The sequence below is a fragment of the Mesoplodon densirostris genome, chromosome 4, assembly GCF_025265405.1.
Source record: "Mesoplodon densirostris isolate mMesDen1 chromosome 4, mMesDen1 primary haplotype, whole genome shotgun sequence".
NCBI classification, from domain to species: Eukaryota; Metazoa; Chordata; class Mammalia; order Artiodactyla; family Ziphiidae; genus Mesoplodon; species Mesoplodon densirostris.
Genome location: NC_082664.1, coordinates 87,444,974 through 87,464,990, shown reverse-complemented (window position 1 = coordinate 87,464,990; position 20,017 = coordinate 87,444,974). Strand labels below are relative to the sequence as shown.

Here is a 20,017-nt window from a genome sequence, read left to right as displayed (position 1 = left end):
CATTGGTAATTTGATAAGAATTGCATTGAATCTGTATATTGCTTTGGGTAGTATAATCATTTTTGCAGTGTTGATTCTTCCAATCCAAGAACATGGTATATCTCTCCATCTGTTGGTATCATCTTTAATTTCTTTCATCAGTGTCATATAGTTTTCTGCATACAGGTCTTTTATCTCCTTAGGTAGGTTTATTCCTAGGTATTTTATTCTTTTTGTTGCAGTGGTAAATGGGAGTGTTTCCTTAATTTCTCTTTCAGATTTTTCATCATTAGTGTATAGGAATGCCAGAGATTTCTGTGCATTAATTTTATATCCTGCTACTTTACCAAATTCATTGATTAGCTCTAGTAGTTTTCTGGTAGCATCTCTAGGATTCTCTATGTATAGTATCATGTCATCTGCAAACAGTGACAGCTTTACTTCTTCTTTTCCAATTTGGATTCCTTTTATTTCTTTTTCTTCTCTGATTGCTGTGGCTAAAACTTCCAAAACTGTTGAATAATAGTGGTGAGAGTGGGCAGCCTTGTTTTGTTCCTGACCTTAGAGGAAATGCTTTCAGTTTTTCACCATTGAGAACGATGTTGGCTGTGGGTTTGTCATCTATGGCCTTTATTATGTTGAGGTAAGTTCCCTCTACACCTACTTTCTGGAGAGTTTTTATTATAAATGGGTGTTGAATTTTATTGAAAGCTTTTTCTGCATCTGTTGAGATTATCATATGATTTTTTTATCCTTCAATTTGACCTTAACCATTTTTAAGTGCACAGTTCAGTAGTGTTATGTATATTCACATTGTCGCGCAGCACATTTCAGAACTTTTTCATCTTGTAAAACTAAAACTCTGTACCTATTAAACAAGAACCCATTTTCCCCTCCCTCAGTGCTTGGCACCATTCTACTTTCCATTTTTATGAATTTGACACACTAGTTACCTCATGTAAGAAAATGACTACACCGAGAATGCCATCCAGCTGCCTTCTCTGTGAACCATTGAGCATTAGGTGGAGTTCTGCATCTTTTCGCTGTGAAAATCTCAAGCAGAAATAACATTGGCCAGAAATGTGGATCTCTTTCTCTAGCATAATTCTAGGGAAAAAAAAAAAAAAAGAACTTGCCCTCCTCTTGCCTTTCCTAAGAGAATGAAAGAAGTTATGTAACCTTGTTCTCCCACTGACTCGTTGTTAGGGGAGCTGCAGCTGGCCTTGGTCTGGCCTGGCTTTGTGACGGATGAGACAGGAGCCAGTGATGCTTTCACCCAGCTCTCTCAGGGAAACAGTAGGAGTGGAGTCATGTCCCTCTGAGCAAAGCTGGATGCATCCTTTTTGTGCAGGAGATTTAGCATCACTGAGACAAACATTTTTTTTTTCTTTGTGTATCACAGTGTAGGATCCTGGCTTGGTATTTGACTAGTGGACCATTTGGAGATCCAAGTGCAGCTTAGAACTGAGAAGCTGAAACAGTCCATAACCCTAAAGGCTTAGAGCAGAAGCGCAACTCAAGATGTTCTCTCTTGTGCAGAGCACCAGCCTCCCTACATCATTGCAGTGTTGCCTCGATATGTGGAGATCCGGACATTTGAGCCAAGGCTTCTGGTCCAGAGCATTGAATTGCAAAGGCCCCGTTTCATTACCTCAGGAGGGTAAGGAATTTCTTTCTTGACTGTAGCTGCCATATTATTGCAAAGCTTTAAAGTCATCTGTGTTATCATAAAGCCAGCGCTCTTTTGCTAATCCTCTTACTCCTGTCTCCAGATCAAACATTATCTATGTGGCCAGCAACCATTTTGTTTGGAGACTCATTCCAGTCCCCATGGCAACCCAAATCCAACAGCTTCTCCAGGACAAGCAGTTTGAATTGGCTCTGCAGCTTGCAGTAAGTCTTGTTTCTGAGATTTGGGTGTGAGAAATGGGCCTTCCTCATTGTTCTCCAGAGTAGCGGATTTTAGTTTAGATGTTCTTATTTAGTTTGGACTGGAGGAATAAACACAGAGCTGAAAGTCAGTGGGCTTGGATTCAGGATCTGACCCTGCCATAAAATATCTATGTGACTCTAAATGATTTCACTATCTCAGTTTGCTTATCTGTCAAATGTAGAATGAATGCAAATTATACTAATAGTATTTCATAGAATTAATAGGACAGTAAAATAATTTAATAGATATGGTATGGCCTTGAAAAATTAAAGACAATGTTAACATTAAAATAACAGTGATAACTGTCAAGATTACAGTGTGGTTGAATGCAGCAACTACAGGGCCTCTCAAAATCCCTTTCACCAGTAGTCTCCTGGGCTTGGGTAAGCAGACCTTCTTTAAGGTATTCTGAACCCACCTCAGGGTGCTACATTCAGCAGGGCTGCAGTCACAAGACTCACTCTCCTTGAATGGATGGGATGTTACTCGTGGGATGTTACTCACAGCAAAGTACTGACCATACTGTTCTTTCAGTGATGCTCTCATTGCCAAAACACTTCTTGGAGATTGACTTTCAAGTCTTGTTTTATTCTTTTAAACATCCCCAGTGGTGATTATTGTCATCTCTAAGGGGTGGATTTGATTTTATGAAACAACTAAAAGTCATTCCAAGCCTCACTTAGTCATTAAACTGGACAATGCTAATTTGGTAAAAAAGAAGAGATTTTTTGAAGATAATAGTAGGAAAACTTAGTTTTCAGCGTATCTTATAAATTACTTCTGAAAGGAAAACAGTGGGCACAAATTTTGGAATACATATGTTTATAATTCTATATGGTATATACTTTTGAAGAGCAGCATTTATTTTGGGTGTATAAGTTCTAGATATAAAACAAAAATCCAGGGCCTCCCTGGTGGCGCAAGTGGTTGAGAGTCCGCCTGCCGATGCAGGGGATACGGGTTCGTGCCCCGGTCTGGGAGGATCCCATATGCCGCGGAGCGGCTGGGCCCGTGAAGCCATGGCCGCTGAGCCTGCGCGTCCGGAGCCTGCGCGTCCGGAGCCTGTGCTCCGCAACGGGGGAGGCCACAACAGTGAGAGGCCCGCATACCGCAAAAAAAAAAAAAAAAAATCCAGTCTTAGTAGTTAGACACATTTAATATACCATAGATTGTTTCTGTCTTGGGCCATTTAATTTTAGCATCTTACTGTTTTTTTCCCCACTCATCTATTGCTCTAAATTATTTTATTTTCATTTTTAAAATAATGATACCCATGAACCCACCATCCTACCCCCAAAAAATAACGTACATAACCTATATGTCCCTCCCCATCCTATCCCTCTGCCTACCCTCCAGACACAGCCATTATCCTAACTTTGTGTTTATCGTGCCCTTAAAAATTTTTTTGTTTAATCTTTCACATATATTTGTGTGATTGAATATGTATTTAGTTTTTGAACTTTATAAAAAGGGTATTATGTAGCACATAGCTTTTTTTAGTATCTATTTTTCTTAAAAGGAAGGTCTCAGGTCTTTCCAGTGATCTTCCTGCTGCAGGTTGTCTGTTTAATCTTCAGTAGAGAAGATGGAAGTGGGTTTCCATTTTCCCTTCTCTTTTCTAGGCTTGTACTTATTGGTGTTCTGCTCTATGACAAAAGAAGGTTGCTTGATATCATCTTAGCTCTTGAGGAACCTATCTTTTATTTAAATTAATCAGAGAACGTACATGAAACTTTCAGAGGGCAGTTATGTACTAAACTTTGCTTTGGGCTGGAAAAGGCATCCTAAGGTTGGACCTTTTAAGGATAGGTAGGAGCAGGAGCAGGAAACAGGGAGAGTTACAGAGCCCGAGGAAGTTAAGTGAAAACAGGGCTTCCCTGGTGGCGCAATGGTTGAGAATCCGCCTGCCAGTGTGGAGGACACGGGTTCGTGCCCCGGTCCGGGAGGATCCCACATGCCACAGAGCAACTAGGCCCGTGAGCCACAACTACTGAGCCTGCGCATCTGGAGCCTGTGCTCCGCAACAAGAGAGGCCGCGATAGTGAGAGGCCCGCGCACCGCGATGAAGAGTGGCCCCTGCTTGCCACAACTAGAGAAAGCCCTCGCACAGAAATGAAGACCCAACACAGCCATAAACAAACAAACAAACAAACTCCTACCCCCAACGTCTAAAAAAAAAGAAGGAAAAAGAAGTGTGGAAACAAGTATTTCCAGGATGCTTGGAGCCCATCCTGACTGGCATGTAGGGTGTGGCTTGAATGTCTGGGAATAACCTAGCTAAGGAGGCTGTGCCAGGCTTTGAGAGCCTTTAAAACACCAAGCAGGAGAGCTTAGCCCAAGCGTGGTGACATGCTGGTGATGGCCTGGGCTAGGGTGAACGCAATAGAAGAGGAAAAGAAAAGAGGGAAAACATGGAGAGACTTTTTTTTTTTTTAATTGGGATATAGTTGACATGGAGAGACATTTCGAAGGAAGAAGTTAAATGTGGCAAAGATTGGTTAAAAAGGATATAAGGGGGGAAAAGGTTAAAGGAAGAAGCAGAGATAATAAGTAGTTCTATTTATTTGGCTTTTACTGTGAACAGACCTTTCCCAACTGTGTCAGCTGTTGTAAGCGTCTTTCATTCCTTGAGCAGGCCACGTTCTCTCTGTCATTTTAGGGCCCTGTGCACACGTGCTGTCCTCTTGGCCTGGAATCCCCTCCCGTCTGTCACCTGCCAGCCTCGCCTGGCCAACTTCAGCTCATCCTTTGTGTCTCAGTTTACATTCCTCCTGGGATCCTTCCTGGACCCACTGCTCACACTAGACTGAATACCCTACCCACATGCTTCTATCATCACTCACCATGTTTTGTTTTGATTTTTTGTTTTTAAATGAAACTCTAGACTTTATTCAGATTTCACCAAGTTTTTCCAGTAATGTCCCTTTTTCTGTTCCAGGTTCAAATCCAGAAATCACATTGTATTTAGCTGTCATGCATTCTTAGTGTCCTCTGATCTGTGGCAGTTTCTTAATCTTTCCTTGTTTTTCATGACCTTGACAGTTTTCAGGAGTACTGGTCAGGTATTTTGTAGAAACCCTATTGTATTTTAATTGCCTAGTGACTTATGATTAGAATGTAAGGGCAGTCTGTGAGGGCATAGCATGTTTCAGGGTATTGTCTGTTACCTGGTGTATACTGAAAAAATATTTGTTGAGTGAGTGAGCTCCTACCTATTATATTCTCTTATCAGGAAATGAAAGATGATTCCGACAGTGAAAAACAGCAACAGATCCATCACATCAAGAACTTGTATGCCTTCAACCTCTTCTGCCAGAAGCGTTTTGATGAGTCCATGCAGGTCTTTGCTAAACTTGGCACAGGTAACAAGTGGGTATGGCCTAGGGATAAGGAACTAAATCAAGGGAGGGGGAACTGGAAAGGATGGGGAGAAATGACACCAGACTTCTGAGAATGGGGAAAGTTTACGCTCATCTAAATTGATCCTCGTACCTAACAGGATCCTGTGGGTGGCCACGTGGCTACATATTTACAGTCCTGATCTTATGACTCTGGTCTCACCTACATATACAGACTTCCAGTTTTCCGGGATGCTTTGCCCTTGCCATTAGAGGAAGGTAGCAGAAAGTCATTCAAGTCAACACATGTGTGTTTGATCATCTAGTGGTTATTGACTGCTGTCCTAGACAAAAGTCACTGGCCTGAACTTAGTAGGATTCAACAGTAGGTCATTTTTTAAAAATTTATTAATTTAATTAATTTATTTTCGGCTGTGTTGGGTCTTCGTTGATGCACGCGGGCTTTTCTCTAGCTATGGTGAGCGGGGGCTACTCTTCGTTGCGGTGCATGGGCTTCTCACTGCAGTGACTTCTCTTGTTCAGAGCTCGGGCTCTAGGCACGTGGGCTCAGTAGTTGTGGTACACAGGCTTAGTTGCTCTGCAGTTTGTGGGATCTTCCCAGACCAGGGATTGAGTCCGTGTCCCCTGCATTGGCAGCCAGATTCTTAACCACTGCACCACCAGGGAAGTCCCACCTGTAGGTCATTTTTTTTTTTTTTTTTTTTTTGCGCTACGCGGGCCTCTCACTGCTGTGGCCTCTCCCGTTGCAGAGCACAGGCTCCGGACGCGCAGGCTCAGCGGCCATGGCTCATGGGCCCAGCCGCTCTGCGGCATGTGGGATCTTCCCGGACAGGGGCACGAACCCATGTCCCCTGCATCGGCAGGTGGACTCTCAACCACTGCGCCACCAGGGAAGCCTGTAGGTCATTTTTAAGAGCCACGTAGGGCAGTGCTGCAAATCCCTTTCTTTTCTCAGTGCCCTAAAAGCTCTCTAGACACTAGAGCATTGTGATGAGGAGCAGGTACTTTGGAGTCAGACTGCCTGACCTCAGGCAGACTGGACTCTCTCTGCTTCAGTTTTCTCCTCTGCAAAACAGGGAGAATAATACTACTCACCTCACAGTGTGGCAGTGAAGATTTTATCAAGTGCTTAGAACAGGAAAGTGCTTAGAACAGTGTGTGGTACTTAATAAATGCCAGGTAAGTGTTTGCTGTTATTATTATTAAATTTTTCATTTGGGTATATTCCATTTTTTGCTTAATTTAGATCAATCTAATTATACTTGGCTTGACTCTCTATCTCCTCTTTTTTCCTCCTCTTTGTTTACCTTTTTTCCATCTTCCCTTGACCTTGGCCAGCAATAAACTGTGGTCACTCCCCGTATCAGTTAAGGTTCTTGGTTGTGAGCAGTAAAGACCAGTTCCGGAGAATTCAAACAGTATCTGGTTAAATTAAGCATGGCTTATTGGAATATTAAGGGAATGGCAGGTGGAGGAGCCTACCAAATGAATGGGGAACCAGGCTTGGGAATAGTAGGAACCAAGGTTGCTCTGGAGGACCTCCCAGCAGGAAATAGGAAGCTGGACAGTAATCCCTTTGTAGCCAGGACAGCCGAGGCAGCCCTCCACTGGCACGGCCACTTCCTCAGTTGTTACTGCCACCGCCTCCCCTGTTGTTGCATCCTCAATAAACGTTGCCCCCATCCGCTTGTATTAGCTGTCTAATGCCATGTAGCAAATTACCCCAAAAGTTAGTGACTTAAAATACCAACTCATCTGTTATCTCTCTTGGTATCTGTTGGCTAGGAATTTGGGAAGTGCTCAGCTGGGCAGTTCTTGCTTGGGGTCTCTCATGTGGTTGCAGTTGTGTACTGGATGGGCTACCTTTGTCTGAAGTCTTGACAGGGCTAGAGGATCTACTTCCAAGGTGGCTCACTCTCATAGTTCACATGTTGGTGCTGCTTATGGGCTGCAGGCCTCAGTTCTTGTCCAGGTGGGTATCTCCATAGGGTTGCTTGAGTGTCCTCATGCAGAGAGACTGGCTTTTCCTGGAGTGAGTGATCCAGGAGGCCTAGGTGAAAGCCTCAGTGCCTTTTATGATGGTCGCTTCTCCTGTATTCTATTGATATACAAGGGCTTTCCAAGTTCAAGGCAAGGGAACACAGACCCCACCTCATGATGGAGGAGTATCAGCATTACATAAAAGAAGCATGTAGGACTGGATATATGTTGATGTGTGCCATACTGCTTGTCATCCTTGAATCACTTTCTCAAGATCAAAGGGATCTGATTGGCCAGGATTAGTCATGGTCTCACTCCTTCTGACTGTCCTAAGGGTGGGAAAGGAGGCTGTGGCTATACTCTGCTTCTAAAGGCAAAGATAGTTGCCTGAACTATTCTCCCACCAAGACTACACATGGTCTGGAAGAAGGAGCTCACCAAAATGAAATAGTTTGCTCTTAAGAAGGAGGATGGAAGCTGGGTACCCTGAAATTGATAAATATTTACCATCCTTCCTTTGAATGAACTCAGTTGGGGCATTTGTTTTCAGTATGCCACCAGCTCTTTGGGAAGACACTGGAATAATAAGATAAAACTGCTGTAACAACTTGACCCTTCTTCCATGTACCAACAATACTTGAACTTTAAAATCAATCCTAATGAAGCTACTACTTTTTTTTTTTTTTTTTTTTTTTTGCGGTACGCTGGCCTCTCACTGCAGAGGCCTCTCCTGTCGCAGAGCACGGGCTCCGGACGCGCAAGCCCAGCGGCCATGGCTCACGGGCCTAGCCGCTCCGCGGTATGTGGGATCTTCCCGGTACGGGGCACGAACCCGCGTCTCCTGCATCAGCAGGCGGACTCTCAACCACTGCGCCACCAGGGAAGCCCGAAGCTACTACTTTTTAACTTGTTCACTCCACAAATATATACTGAGCTCTTAAGAGAGTGCAGTGCATTCTGCTGGGCCCCAAGCAACAGTAATCAGACAGGATTTCTGCTTTCAAAGAGCGGTCTAGTAGGGAAGATAAGGCACGAGTGGACCCTTACCAGCAGCAGGAGGTATGTGCTGGTGGTGATGTGGTCTGGGGGCGGCTGGCTATTGACTGGGCCTTTGGGGCCTTTTGGGCAGCATCTCCATTGACTGACTTCAATCTAAGGACTGGTCCTTAGGTCCTATACTGGATATTCTTAGTATATTCAGAGATCATCAGACCACTAGTGACAGATTGACCCTGACACATGAGACTGATATATTAATAGAATGTCCCTTTATTTGCTTACAGTAGGGAGGCTAGATCCCTTACAATGGCCAGAATATTCATGTGGCACCCAGGGTGCCCTTTTTTATATGTATCGAGGTACAGGCATTTTTGCTATAATTCCTTGAATGTGGTCCTGCAGAACCTTATGTTCTATAACGAATATGAAAAATAACAGGACTTAAGGGGCAGATAAGATTGGAGCAGACCTCTCAAATCCTAGGCATCTTTGTAACTAGAACACTAATAAAAATAACTGTCCTACTAAAATGAAATTCCCACTGTTTTTGGTACCCATCATGAGAGTCCTTTGCTATCTTAAACTCTGGGGCTGTGCTTTCTCTTTTGAGATAAGATCTTTGAGAACATTTGCTTCTAATAGTTTCATCAAAGTAAAAAATCTGATCCTGGGTGCAGACTTCTTTATGAGACCTCCAAAACAATTAATGGGGAGGAAACATCTTTGCTTCATTTTTACTCTCATCTTCCCCAGATGGCTTAACTTAGTAGAAAGTATAGTGGTTTTTGAAGCTACTAATCAGCCATTACTTGCACTAAAAGAGGGTACTTTTATAGGATTTTCAGCTCTTTTCTTTAGATCTTCCTGTATGTGTTAAGGTTTCTCATTAATTGTAAGAAAGCTTGCCCCTGGTCACTTCAAAACATTAACAAGCTGGGGAAAATTGCATACCAACCAAAACAACTTTTGCCTCGTACCTACACCATTCTCCCACTTACCAGCTGCACATGAGCCAATTCAGATTTAAAAATCTATCACACATAGTATAATACCCTCTAGGTCCATCCATGTTGTTGCCAATGGCAAATTTCATTCCTTTTTATGACTAACATTCCATTGTGTGCATATATATATATGCCACATCTTCTTTACCCATTCATGTATCGATGGACCCTTAGGTTGCTTCCATGTCTTGGCAAAAATAATGCTGCAGTAAACATTAGCGTGCATATATTTTTTTGAATTAGTGTTTTTATTTTCTTTGGATAAATACTCAGAAGTGGAATTGTTAGATTGTATGGTAGTTCTATTTTTAATTTTTTGAAGAACCTCCATACTGTTTTCCCTAGTAGCTGCACCAATTTACATTCCCACCAACAGTGCATAAGGGTTCCCTTTTCTCCACGTTCTTACCAACACTTGTTATTTCTTGTCTTTTTGGTAATAGCCATTCTTTTTTTTTTTTTTTTTTGGATGCGTTGGGTCTTCGTTGCTGTGCGCTGGCTTTCTGTAGTTGCGGTGAGCAGGGGCTACTCTTCGTTGCAGTGCGCGGGCTTCTCATTGTGGTGACTTCTCTTGTTGTGGAGCACGGGCTCTAGGCACGCGGGCTTCAGTAGTTGTGGCACGCAGGCTTCAGTAGTTATGGCTCGCGGGCTGTAGAGCGCAGGCTCAGTAGTTGTGGTGCACGGGCTTAGTTGCTCCTCGGCATGTGGGATCTTCCCGGACCAGGGCTCGAACCGATGTCCCCTGCATTGGCAGGTGGATTCTTAACCACTGCGCCACCAGGGAAGCCCCAGGAGTCATTCCTTTTAAAAAGTCAATCTGGAACTTATATTACTGTAGAACTAGTCTTGTTTTAGTTTGTCCATAAATTGCTGTGTTCCTTTCTGGGGAATCATGTTTACCTTCCATGTAGATCCTACACATGTGATGGGCCTGTACCCAGACCTGCTACCCACAGACTACAGGAAGCAGCTACAGTATCCTAACCCGCTGCCTGTGCTCTCTGGGGCTGAGTTGGAGAAGGCTCACTTAGCTCTGATTGACTACCTGACACAGGTAGGTATATACAGAAGTATATGGAAGAGTTTACCTGGAAGTTCCAGTACCTGCTTCTCTATGGCGGGGAACTGGGGGCCTTCTGTAATGCCACAGGTATTCCATAAATGAACACTATTGAAGTGTGGGGGGGGCACATTTTTTTCTGCTTCATCTCCCTGCTTAACAATAGTATTGAGCTCTTTTTTGCCAAATCCTGATACCAGGAAACACATTCAGTTCATGGTAAATTCACACTAAGCTATTATAGGAACTAAAAAGAGAAAAGTTTAGTTGATAGAAAAGAATACATTTTTTTAAAACAAACTTTTTGGGAACATATATACTTTCGGAAAAAAATATCTGCTCTATGCAGCAAACTTGGAAAACACAGAAAAGTATAAAACAAAAATAAAAATCACCTATAGCTCTACCACCCAGAGAAAATTAACTAACATTTTAGTGTTGTCCTTCCAGACTTTTATTTGTACCTGTGAATAATTTTTGTTTATTTATATATTGGTTTACTTATTACAAATGGATATCAAGCTATATATTATTTTACAGCTTACTTTTAAAACATTTAGGCACATATTAGGAAAGTCCTTCCCTGTCATTAAATATTCTTCTATAACATGTTTTATTTTAGGGGGAGTATTTAGATTTAAATTATTTTCAATTTAATGTTATGGGCAGATAAGTGAAATTTTCATGTCAGCACTAAAACTAATGTCTCCATTGAAGCCTCTGAACCCTACATTTCTGTGCACCCACTCAGAGTCAGAGAACTCACTAAATTTATTTATTTATTTAAATTTATTTAAATATTTGTTTAAATTATTTATTTATTTATTTCCTGTGCACCCACTCAGAGTCAGAGAACTTACTAAATTTTTTTCCCAAAAGTGTTCTGCTGACCTTTGTAAGGGGTCCTCTGGATGGGCATGAAAAGTATTGCTAGGAAAATTGTAAGCCAGCTTCCCATCACCTGCTTCTGGGTCAGTGGGTGTCCCACAGGTCCAGTCAGGCATCCATTGCCTTGGCATTTCCTTGACATTGGACTTCAGGGGTGGCTGGCAGCCCGCAAGGAGCACAGAAACTTGCCTCTGTCTGCATACTGCACACCCCGTGAGCCACGTGAAAAATGGTTCCCGGGGCTGAAAGTCTCCCAAGCGTGTGGCATCACAGAAAACCCTCTATTTTCAACATCTTAGCTTTAGGGGACTCCAAGCATACATTTTTCCCTGGCCTTCTCCACTGAGCTTGGAATATGTGGAGATAACTGACATGAGCATTGTGCCAGAGAGTTGGTAGAACAAATTAGACCATGGGCGTGTCAGACATAAAATGGTACAAAGTGGATGATTCCGTTTATATAAAGTTCGAGAACAGGGGAAAAGTAATCTCTAGTGATAGAAATCAGATCAGTGGGGGTAGAGGGTGGGTGAGATTCTTTGGGAAGAGCACAAGGGAACTTTCAGGGGTAAAAGAAATGTTTCATTTTTTGATTGGGATGGTGGTTACATGCATGTATATATCTGTCAAAACGCATCTGATAGTATACTTTTGAGGGATACATTTTATTGTATATAACATACCTCAATAAAGTTGATTTAAAAAAAGAAAAGAACACAGGCTTTGGAATCAGACCCTAATTTGAAATATGCCTCTGCCACTTAGGAGGTATCTAATATCTGTGCCTTAGGTTCTTCACTTATAAAATGGGGCTAATATTACCTGCATTTGTTTTAGGTTTACAATAAGATAATATATAAAGTGCTTGGCATAGTGCCTGGTCTGTAGTAAATACTCAGTAGATAATTGTCTTTGTGTCTGGTGATTTGGTGGTCATCTATTTTGATCCCTGATAAAAATTGAATGCTAATGTGGGATCACGGTGGGTAAGTGTGAGCTGATTTAGACGTATTTGGAATTGCCTAGTAGCTCGGGTGATAAAGAAAGATTTAGTCCTGGCCTTGACCCCGCATTTTTGGCCTTGGCAGAAACGAAGCCAATTGGTCAAGAAGCTGAATGACTCTGATCACCAGTCTAGCACCTCCCCGCTCATGGAAGGCACTCCTACCATCAAATCCAAGAAGAAGCTGCTGCAAATCATCGACACCACCCTGCTCAAGTGCTACCTCCATGTGAGTTCTCCAGCACTCGGGTCCCCACAGTCCCCTACTCTGGGGTCCCTGCCCCTGGTAAGAGTGAAGCCTTTGATGACAGGAACCAGCTACTCTTGGCCTGACGTCTGTGAGCTTCTTGGAATTGAGGGGATACGGCGAGATGTTGACCCAGAATCTTACAGTGGGCTGGTCTTCTCTGCTAAGATGGGGGTTAGTGCTACGAGGTGAACAGGGACAGTATTTCCCCAAAGAAAATTTCCCCTTTCTTTACCCTCCCTCTCCCAAAAAAACCCCTTGAAACATGTTGTTTGAAAGAGCATAAATGCTTTACAAGGTACTGCCTGTAGTCCTGGCAAAGGGTTGTTTGCTGTCTCTTGCTTGTCACACCCCTGGTGTTTCAGCCTGAAGCAGGCCGGGGCTGGGGAAGGGGCGGGCTCCCCAGGAAGCAGCTTCTGCTGAAATCCTGCCTCCTCTGCAGACGAACGTGGCCCTGGTGGCCCCCTTGCTGCGCCTGGAGAACAACCACTGCCACATCGAAGAGAGCGAGCACGTGCTGAAGAAGGCTCACAAGTACAGCGAACTGATCATCCTGTACGAGAAGAAGGGGCTCCATGAGAAAGGTGACTGGAGGAGAGGTTTCTTTGGTTGGGAGGGTCTCTTGTATTTTGACTGAGGTGTTGTTACCGAATCAGGTCCGGCTGCTCCCCGCTCGAAAATCAATACACGAGAGAGAGACAAATGTTGGTTAGAAAGGAAAGTTGCTTTTAATAGCGTGCTGGCAGTCTGGGGAGATGGTGGACTCAGTGTGCCCCAAAAGCCCCCTCTGAAGATTCTGCTCGACAAAGGGAAAAAGGGAAGTAATCTCAGTTAATCATTGAGATAGGGGCCATCCCCCACTGTGTGCAGGCCTGTTGCCTTCTCGTGATTTTTCTTTAGATGCTATCTTGTTCACACAGTTTGTTCACAAGATTACTGAAGGGGAAGCTAGGGAGGAGATCTGGCCCTCTTTTAATTACTTATTCTTCATTTCTACTTCTTTGATCTATGGAAAGAACCAACGAGTTAGGCCAAGTATTGTGTGATCACAAGATTTGAAAGGTGTGCTAGGGCTACAGATGAGCAGAGCATGTAGGTGCCTGGTTTAAGGTTAGTGACAAGACAAAGGGGCCTCCTGCAAAGACCTCTTTCCTGCCAAAAACTGCTTACAGTGTGATGACTTTCCATGGAGATACGCCTTCTGGAAGGGGTTCATGACCTTATTCTTGGGCTTCATGGCCAGCTCTGCAGGTGCTGGTGGACCAGTCCAAGAAAGCGAATTCCCCTCTGAAAGGCCATGAGAGGACAGTGCAGTACCTGCAACATCTGGGTAAGTCCAGCTTGTGGAAGGGGCGCAGGGAGAGGATGGTGCGAGTGGACCTGACCTCTCTCCCTTTCTGATTCCGACTGGTCATTCCCCTCCCTCCCTCGTGTTCACCCAGCTGGGTTCCTCTGACTGGGGTGAAAGTTCCCCCGGTGATGGAACCATGACAGCTCCTTGGTGTGTAGCCAGCTCGGTAGGCCCAAGTAGCCCTGAGTGACTGGTGCTTGGACAGAGCTATCTTCTCTGGAAAATAAATCCTGGGCAACCTGGGCATCTGCCTTCCCGGTCCTGTGGGCAGTGTGGGTGGGCTTCATCTGCTGACTTTTCCCTCTAGGCACAGAAAACCTGCATTTGATTTTTTCCTACTCAGTGTGGGTGCTGAGAGACTTTCCAGAGGATGGGCTGAAGGTAGGTCACGGAGCCCCTTGGATTTATCTGGCACCACGGTTGGTCCTGATTCTACTTCAGACGGCAGTGGATGGAGGGGGAGGAAGGATTCATGCAGTTCTCTGGTGTTTCAAAGACTGGGAAACATGGAACAGCAATGAGTGGAGTGGAAAGAGCCTGGTGCAGGTGCCAGGAGACCTGAGACCTAGTCTGTCCCATAGTAACTGGCCACAGATACCCTTCCCATACAGTGTCTGTCCACTTGACCCTACACTTGTGCACATGTGCGTTTGGAAGAATTGCCATCAGATGGTTCTGCTGCTAGAACTTGGGTTTTGTTCCAACAGATATTTACTGAGGACCTCCCAGAGGTGGAGTCTCTGCCACGAGACCGAGTGCTTGGCTTCTTAGTGGAGAATTTTAAGGGTCTGGCAGTTCCTTATCTGGTAAGGTATTTTTTGATCTGAACTAAAAAGCTTCAAACCCAGGATCCAGGACTGCATGCGTCAGTGATTAGCCAGTTCAGATTAGGGTTTGTGTCCCTTGGGGATTGGAAGGAATGTAAGGAAGGAATTGTAAGGAATGTAAGGAATGCAATATCCTCTGAAGACAGAGATCCCAGTAGACCAAGCTGGAGATGTCACTTTTTGATGCTATCTTCTAAAGATTTAAAGATGCTACCTTCTAAAGATGACGTTCAGAGAGATAAAAGAGAAGGATGTTGGAGAAAAACATTTCAAAGCCACATTTGTACAGCCAGACTCAACTGTGACCGAAGGACAACAAACCAGTCCTAAGTACCAGAACGCAAATATTCAACCTTAATTACATGGGCTGATTTGGAGGATTATGAGACAGAGTTAATAAAGGAGCTTCGATTGGAAATCAAGACAATAATTCCTGATATTGCTGGGTTGTACTGTGAAATTTCCCAGTGGTTTTAGAAGAGCTATCCCTTGGTAATATTTGTGGCCTAATTAAGGGACAATCTGGACCTCTTGGGCCTTAAAAATGTGAGGGAGCCTGGGCGATGGGCTGGGTCACAGCACAGAGGGTACCAGGCAGACCTGTATCTTGCCTCAGGAACACGTCATCCACGTTTGGGAGGAGACGGGCTCTCGGTTCCACAACTGCCTGATCCAGCTGTACTGTGAGAAGGTGCAAGGTCTGATGAAGGAGTATCTCCTGTCCTTCCCTGCAGGTACCAGTTCTTGGAAAGCGGGGTGGCCCCAGGCCTTAGAGGAGAGCTGGACCTGAGGGTGCCGTGGGTGGTTTAGGGGAGCAGACCTTCTCTGTAGGCCCAGGTGGGCAGGCAGTGCCTCAGAGGAGCCAGGGCAGCTAAGTGACCCCGCAGGTGAGACTCAGGGACTGGTGTCCGGATCTGGGCACCTCTTAGCTTCCCTGGGCGTCACCCCTGGTGGTGGGGAAGGAGCAGATCTGTCCGCAGAGTGACACCTGTGCTGATAAGAAACAGGTTTGTCTAGCAGAGTGCTTCTCTATGCAGCTTGGTTTTTTTTTCTTACCTCAAGCTGATGTTTGGGGGCCATGTAGAGACCATAAGCTAAGAGAAGGCCAACTGGAAACCACCATGGAGGCCCTTTCTGAGTATTGAATCCCATCCCTCTCGTCTTTCTTAATGACCCCACATTGCTGCCCGACAGCATCCTTTCATGCTGAGCATGGTTTTCCTTCAAGGCAAAACTCCAGTCCCTGCTGGTGAGGAAGAAGGAGAGCTGGGAGAATACCGACGGAAGCTCCTTAAGTTCTTGGAAATTTCTAGCTACTATGACCCAGGCCGGCTCATCTGTGATTTTCCTTTTGATGGTGAGTGTCTGGCTTAGGTCCAGAGCCACTTTAGCAGAAGGTAATGCAAAAACGGATCTTTCCCTTTTACCAGTTCCCCAGCCCTCCAAAAGGTTGGGCCTGGGAAAAACCACATGTTTCAGGCCTGTGCTCCTGTTCTTTCCCCTCTGAAGGCTCAGTTTTGTTTGAGAGGAGTCTCTTTTGGGTATGAACCACATGCTAATTTTTATTTATTTATTTATTTTTGGCTGCGTTGAGGCTTCATTGCTGCACACGGGCTTTCTCTAGTTGCGGCGAGCGGGGGCTACTCTTCGTTGCGGTGCGCGGGCTTCTCATTGCGGTGGCTTCTCTTGTTGCAGAGCACGGGCTCTAGGCGCGTGGGCTTCAGTAGTTGTGGCACGTGGGCTCAGTAGTTATGGCTCGCGGGCTCTAGAGCGCAGGCTCAGTAGCTGTGGCACATGGGCTTAGTTGCTCTGCGGCATGTGGGATCTTCCCGGACCAGGGCTTGAACCCGTGTCCTCTGCACTGGCAAGCGGATTCTTAACCACTGTGCCACTAGGGAAGCCCCACCACATGCTAACTGATGGCCAGGTTGAAAGCTGTTTCTTGCTTCAGTACGTATTCTTGGCGAAGTTCATTGGTTAACAGTTTTTACAATCTGGCATAATGTCTAATTATACATCAGACAGACGTATGTCTGAAAAAAGACACACGTCTGTCTGATGTATAAGCTCCATGAGAGCAGAGACCAGGTGTCTGTTTACCTCGCTGAAGTGCCTGGTACATTGTAGGTGCTTATTATGCACTTGGCTGATCATCAAGTGTCGTTGCCCATTTATAAGCAATCACAAAAAAGATGGGATAAAGTACCTCCTAAAATAGCTCTTTCCCCTCTTCCCTTTTAAAAATTTTAGTAATTTTCTCCTTGAAAAAATCCCAAGTAATAAAAATATTTTTTCCCCTTTTATATTTCCCCAATATCCATTCCTCTAATAGCTTAGCCCCTGGCCTTGGGCTTGCCTAATGGGGATGATGGTTACTTATACACCTTTTTCCCCACAGGCCTCTTAGAAGAGCGTGCTCTCTTGCTGGGACGCATGGGGAAACACGAACAAGCTCTCTTTATCTATGTCCACATCCTGAAGGATACGAGAATGGCTGAAGAGTACGTTGACCCTGTCATCCCACCTTGCAAGGGTCTAAAAGAGGCCCCCCAGAGAGATGAGAGGCGTGAGAGGCTAAGAGAGCCACCCCTCCACCCTTCAGCAGGAGCGAGCATCACCTCGTGTGCTGGCTCCCAATTTTGCTGTCGTTAGGCTGCTCACGCAGGCAGCATCGATGCGCTGTCTCTAGACGTGGCCTTGTCTGACCACTTTCTCCCTTGCAGGTACTGCCACAAGCATTATGACCAAAATAAAGATGGCAACAAAGATGTAAGTAGTGACCCTGGCCCCAGGGAGCACGGGTGCATTGCACTGTCCCGCTTAGCATAGCTAACCCCTCTGGTTTGGCCACAGGTGACCCTGGTATGAATTGCTAAGATAAGACAGGTTATGGGTCAATGCGCTGATTGGTTTTGCACGTGCGTGTTGAGGTAGAGGCAGCGTGACCATGATCCTGGTTTGCTTGGGATGGTTCTGGCTTACATCTGTCGTCGTCCGTGTGATTATTCCTAGCACCCCTGCCCCTTTACTCTCGAAAAAATGCTGACTTGTGTAATCAATTTATGTGGTCAGCCTGTTGAGAAGGAACATCTGATGGTTCTGGTAAGGTGCACACGTGTGCTCTGTCTAGATTGCACATGGATCTGTCAATGTACAAAGACGTTTTTGGTGGCCATGACTGGGGGTAGGGGTGCTACTGGAATCTAGGAGATAGAGGCCAGAGTTGCTGTTAAACAGTGCACAGCACAGACGCAGCAAAGAATTATTCGGCCCAGAATACTGAGTGCTGAGGCTGAGAAACTCTGTGGTACGGGTACCAGTAGGAGATGCAGCATCTCATCTTGGGTAATCCTCACCTGCTAATACGTGGCAGGGTCTCAGCCTTCAAAGCCAAAGGAAATGAGGGATCTCTTTGAGTCATTTTGTTAACAATGTAATGCAAAACAAATACAAGGCATTTGATTTTTTTTCTCTCAGGGAGAACACAATCTTTAATTTTTGACATCTTCAGTTGACTGACTTTACAAAATTTTTTAAAAGGTGAAAAATGATGAGTTTTAAATGCTCCGTGACAGCTGTTCCTATAGACCAACCCTCTTGCCTTTAGGTGTGGTCACACTGGGGGTTCTGGGAGGGTTGCTGCCAACCTGACGTGCGTGGCTTGTTGTGTATGAGACAGGTGTATCTGTCCCTGCTCCGGATGTACCTGTCCCCGCCCAGTGTTCACTGCCTGGGGCCAATCAAGCTGGAACTGCTGGAGCCACAAGCCAACCTCCAAGCCGCCCTGCAGGTCCTCGAGCTGCACCATGGCAAACTGGATACCACCAAGGTCAGGAGTTCTTCTCAGGGAGACGGAGGGCGCGTGTGGACAGCATGGAATGAGAAGAGGGGCCAGAGGAGGGACTGGAGTTCGAGGGCTCCGTGACGTCAGTCATTTCCTCAGTCTCACTCGTGTCCTGCCTCACCCTATTCCCTTCTCTCTTCCCGTCCCCAGGCCATCAACCTTCTGCCAGCGAACACTCAGATTAACGATATACGCATCTTTCTGGAAAAGGTCTTGGAAGAGAATGCACAAAAGAAACGGTTCAATCAAGTGCTCAAGAACCTTCTCCATGCAGAGTTCCTGAGGGTATGAGCCTTTCAGACACGAGGGCAGGCGTGTACTTTTCAGTGTGAGACAGTTACCACGTCCCCTGTAGATAAAGGCAGAGCTTTACGCTTTTGAACTCTAGTTCAAGCTGATCGGTCACCAACTGGGCATTTAAATGCAGGTGTTTCCATTAGGGGAGTCTCTGGGGGCTGGGAAATGAGACAGTGCCGGCCCTTCCTTCTGTTCTAAATACCTGCTGGACGGTGGGACTTTCCCCCAATCTCTCTGCTCCCAGGTCCAGGAAGAGCGGATTTTACACCAGCAGGTGAAGTGCATCATCACAGAGGAGAAGGTGTGCATGGTGTGTAAGAAGAAAATTGGGAACAGGTGAGCCTCATCCACAGCTATGCATTGTCGGCTCTGATGTGGGTCACACTCAGGCTGGATTTAAATGTCCCTATGCCCCTTAACCAAAGAGGAAAGCGCAGCTGCAGACTATCCGGACCGCTTTTCGTTCTTGAGGCTCCAGAGGGCAGGCCACGTTGTCTGACGGGGGTGTGGAGGGGGTTTGAGAGTTTAAAGGCCTGAAATGTATGGCATGGAGCTCTTGACTCCTTGCCCATCAAGCCCTTCCCCTCTGGCAGCTAAACACTGTGATGTAGCCAGCGGGGGTGTGAGAGCTGCATGTGGGCAGGAAGCCCTTCTCTTTTAAGGACACACCCTCTGAAGGACGAAACAGGTCTGTCAACCTGCTGCCTCCTGACTGGAGCGGACTCCTAGGCAGCATCATTCTGTTTTAAGGCATGTACTCCAGTCAGTCCCCTTCCTCCCAAGAAGAATGATGTGTCCTTTTTCTTATATGGCTGGAAGAATCCTTTTCTTTAGAAAGACTCGCTATCCTTTGTTACAAGTAGCCCAAGGGACTTCCCTGGTGGCGCAGTGGATAAGCCTCCGCACTCCCAGTGCAGGGGGTCCAGGTTTGATCCCTGGTCAGGGAACTAGAGCCCACATGCATGCTGCTACTAAGAGTTCACATGCCGCAACTAAGGAGCCCACCTGCTGCAACTAAGACCTGATGCAACCAAATAAATAAACAAACATTAAAAAAAAAAAAATTAGCCCGAAACTTGTTCTGATGAGCAGTCGGGTCTCAGCCGCTGCTGAGCCAGGCTGGTGTACTGCCCCATCTGCCTATGCTTGCACGTTGATGACAGTAAGAAATATCCCCATGCGCTCAAATGGCGTGGACCTCATCCTCTCTTCGGATATTTGACAGAGATGGTGACTACGTAAATCC

General features: G+C 45.4%; 1 protein-coding gene across 1 annotated transcript in view; it reads left to right on the top strand.

The window, feature by feature from the left end:
- The window catches only part of VPS39 (VPS39 subunit of HOPS complex), a 48,993-nt gene that overhangs the window by 26,777 nt on the left and 2,199 nt on the right, over nucleotides 1–20,017 (top strand). The window contains exons 9-24 of the mRNA XM_060096670.1: nucleotides 1,519–1,639; nucleotides 1,752–1,872; nucleotides 5,145–5,274; nucleotides 10,166–10,308; nucleotides 12,291–12,434; nucleotides 12,895–13,036; nucleotides 13,696–13,782; nucleotides 14,111–14,184; nucleotides 14,511–14,609; nucleotides 15,247–15,364; nucleotides 15,859–15,987; nucleotides 17,029–17,131; nucleotides 17,354–17,399; nucleotides 18,310–18,459; nucleotides 18,625–18,759; nucleotides 19,016–19,107. Of these exons, the coding sequence (XP_059952653.1) occupies nucleotides 1,519–1,639; nucleotides 1,752–1,872; nucleotides 5,145–5,274; nucleotides 10,166–10,308; nucleotides 12,291–12,434; nucleotides 12,895–13,036; nucleotides 13,696–13,782; nucleotides 14,111–14,184; nucleotides 14,511–14,609; nucleotides 15,247–15,364; nucleotides 15,859–15,987; nucleotides 17,029–17,131; nucleotides 17,354–17,399; nucleotides 18,310–18,459; nucleotides 18,625–18,759; nucleotides 19,016–19,107 (1,834 nt within the window). The remainder of the gene's footprint in view (nucleotides 1–1,518; nucleotides 1,640–1,751; nucleotides 1,873–5,144; nucleotides 5,275–10,165; nucleotides 10,309–12,290; nucleotides 12,435–12,894; nucleotides 13,037–13,695; nucleotides 13,783–14,110; nucleotides 14,185–14,510; nucleotides 14,610–15,246; nucleotides 15,365–15,858; nucleotides 15,988–17,028; nucleotides 17,132–17,353; nucleotides 17,400–18,309; nucleotides 18,460–18,624; nucleotides 18,760–19,015; nucleotides 19,108–20,017) is intronic.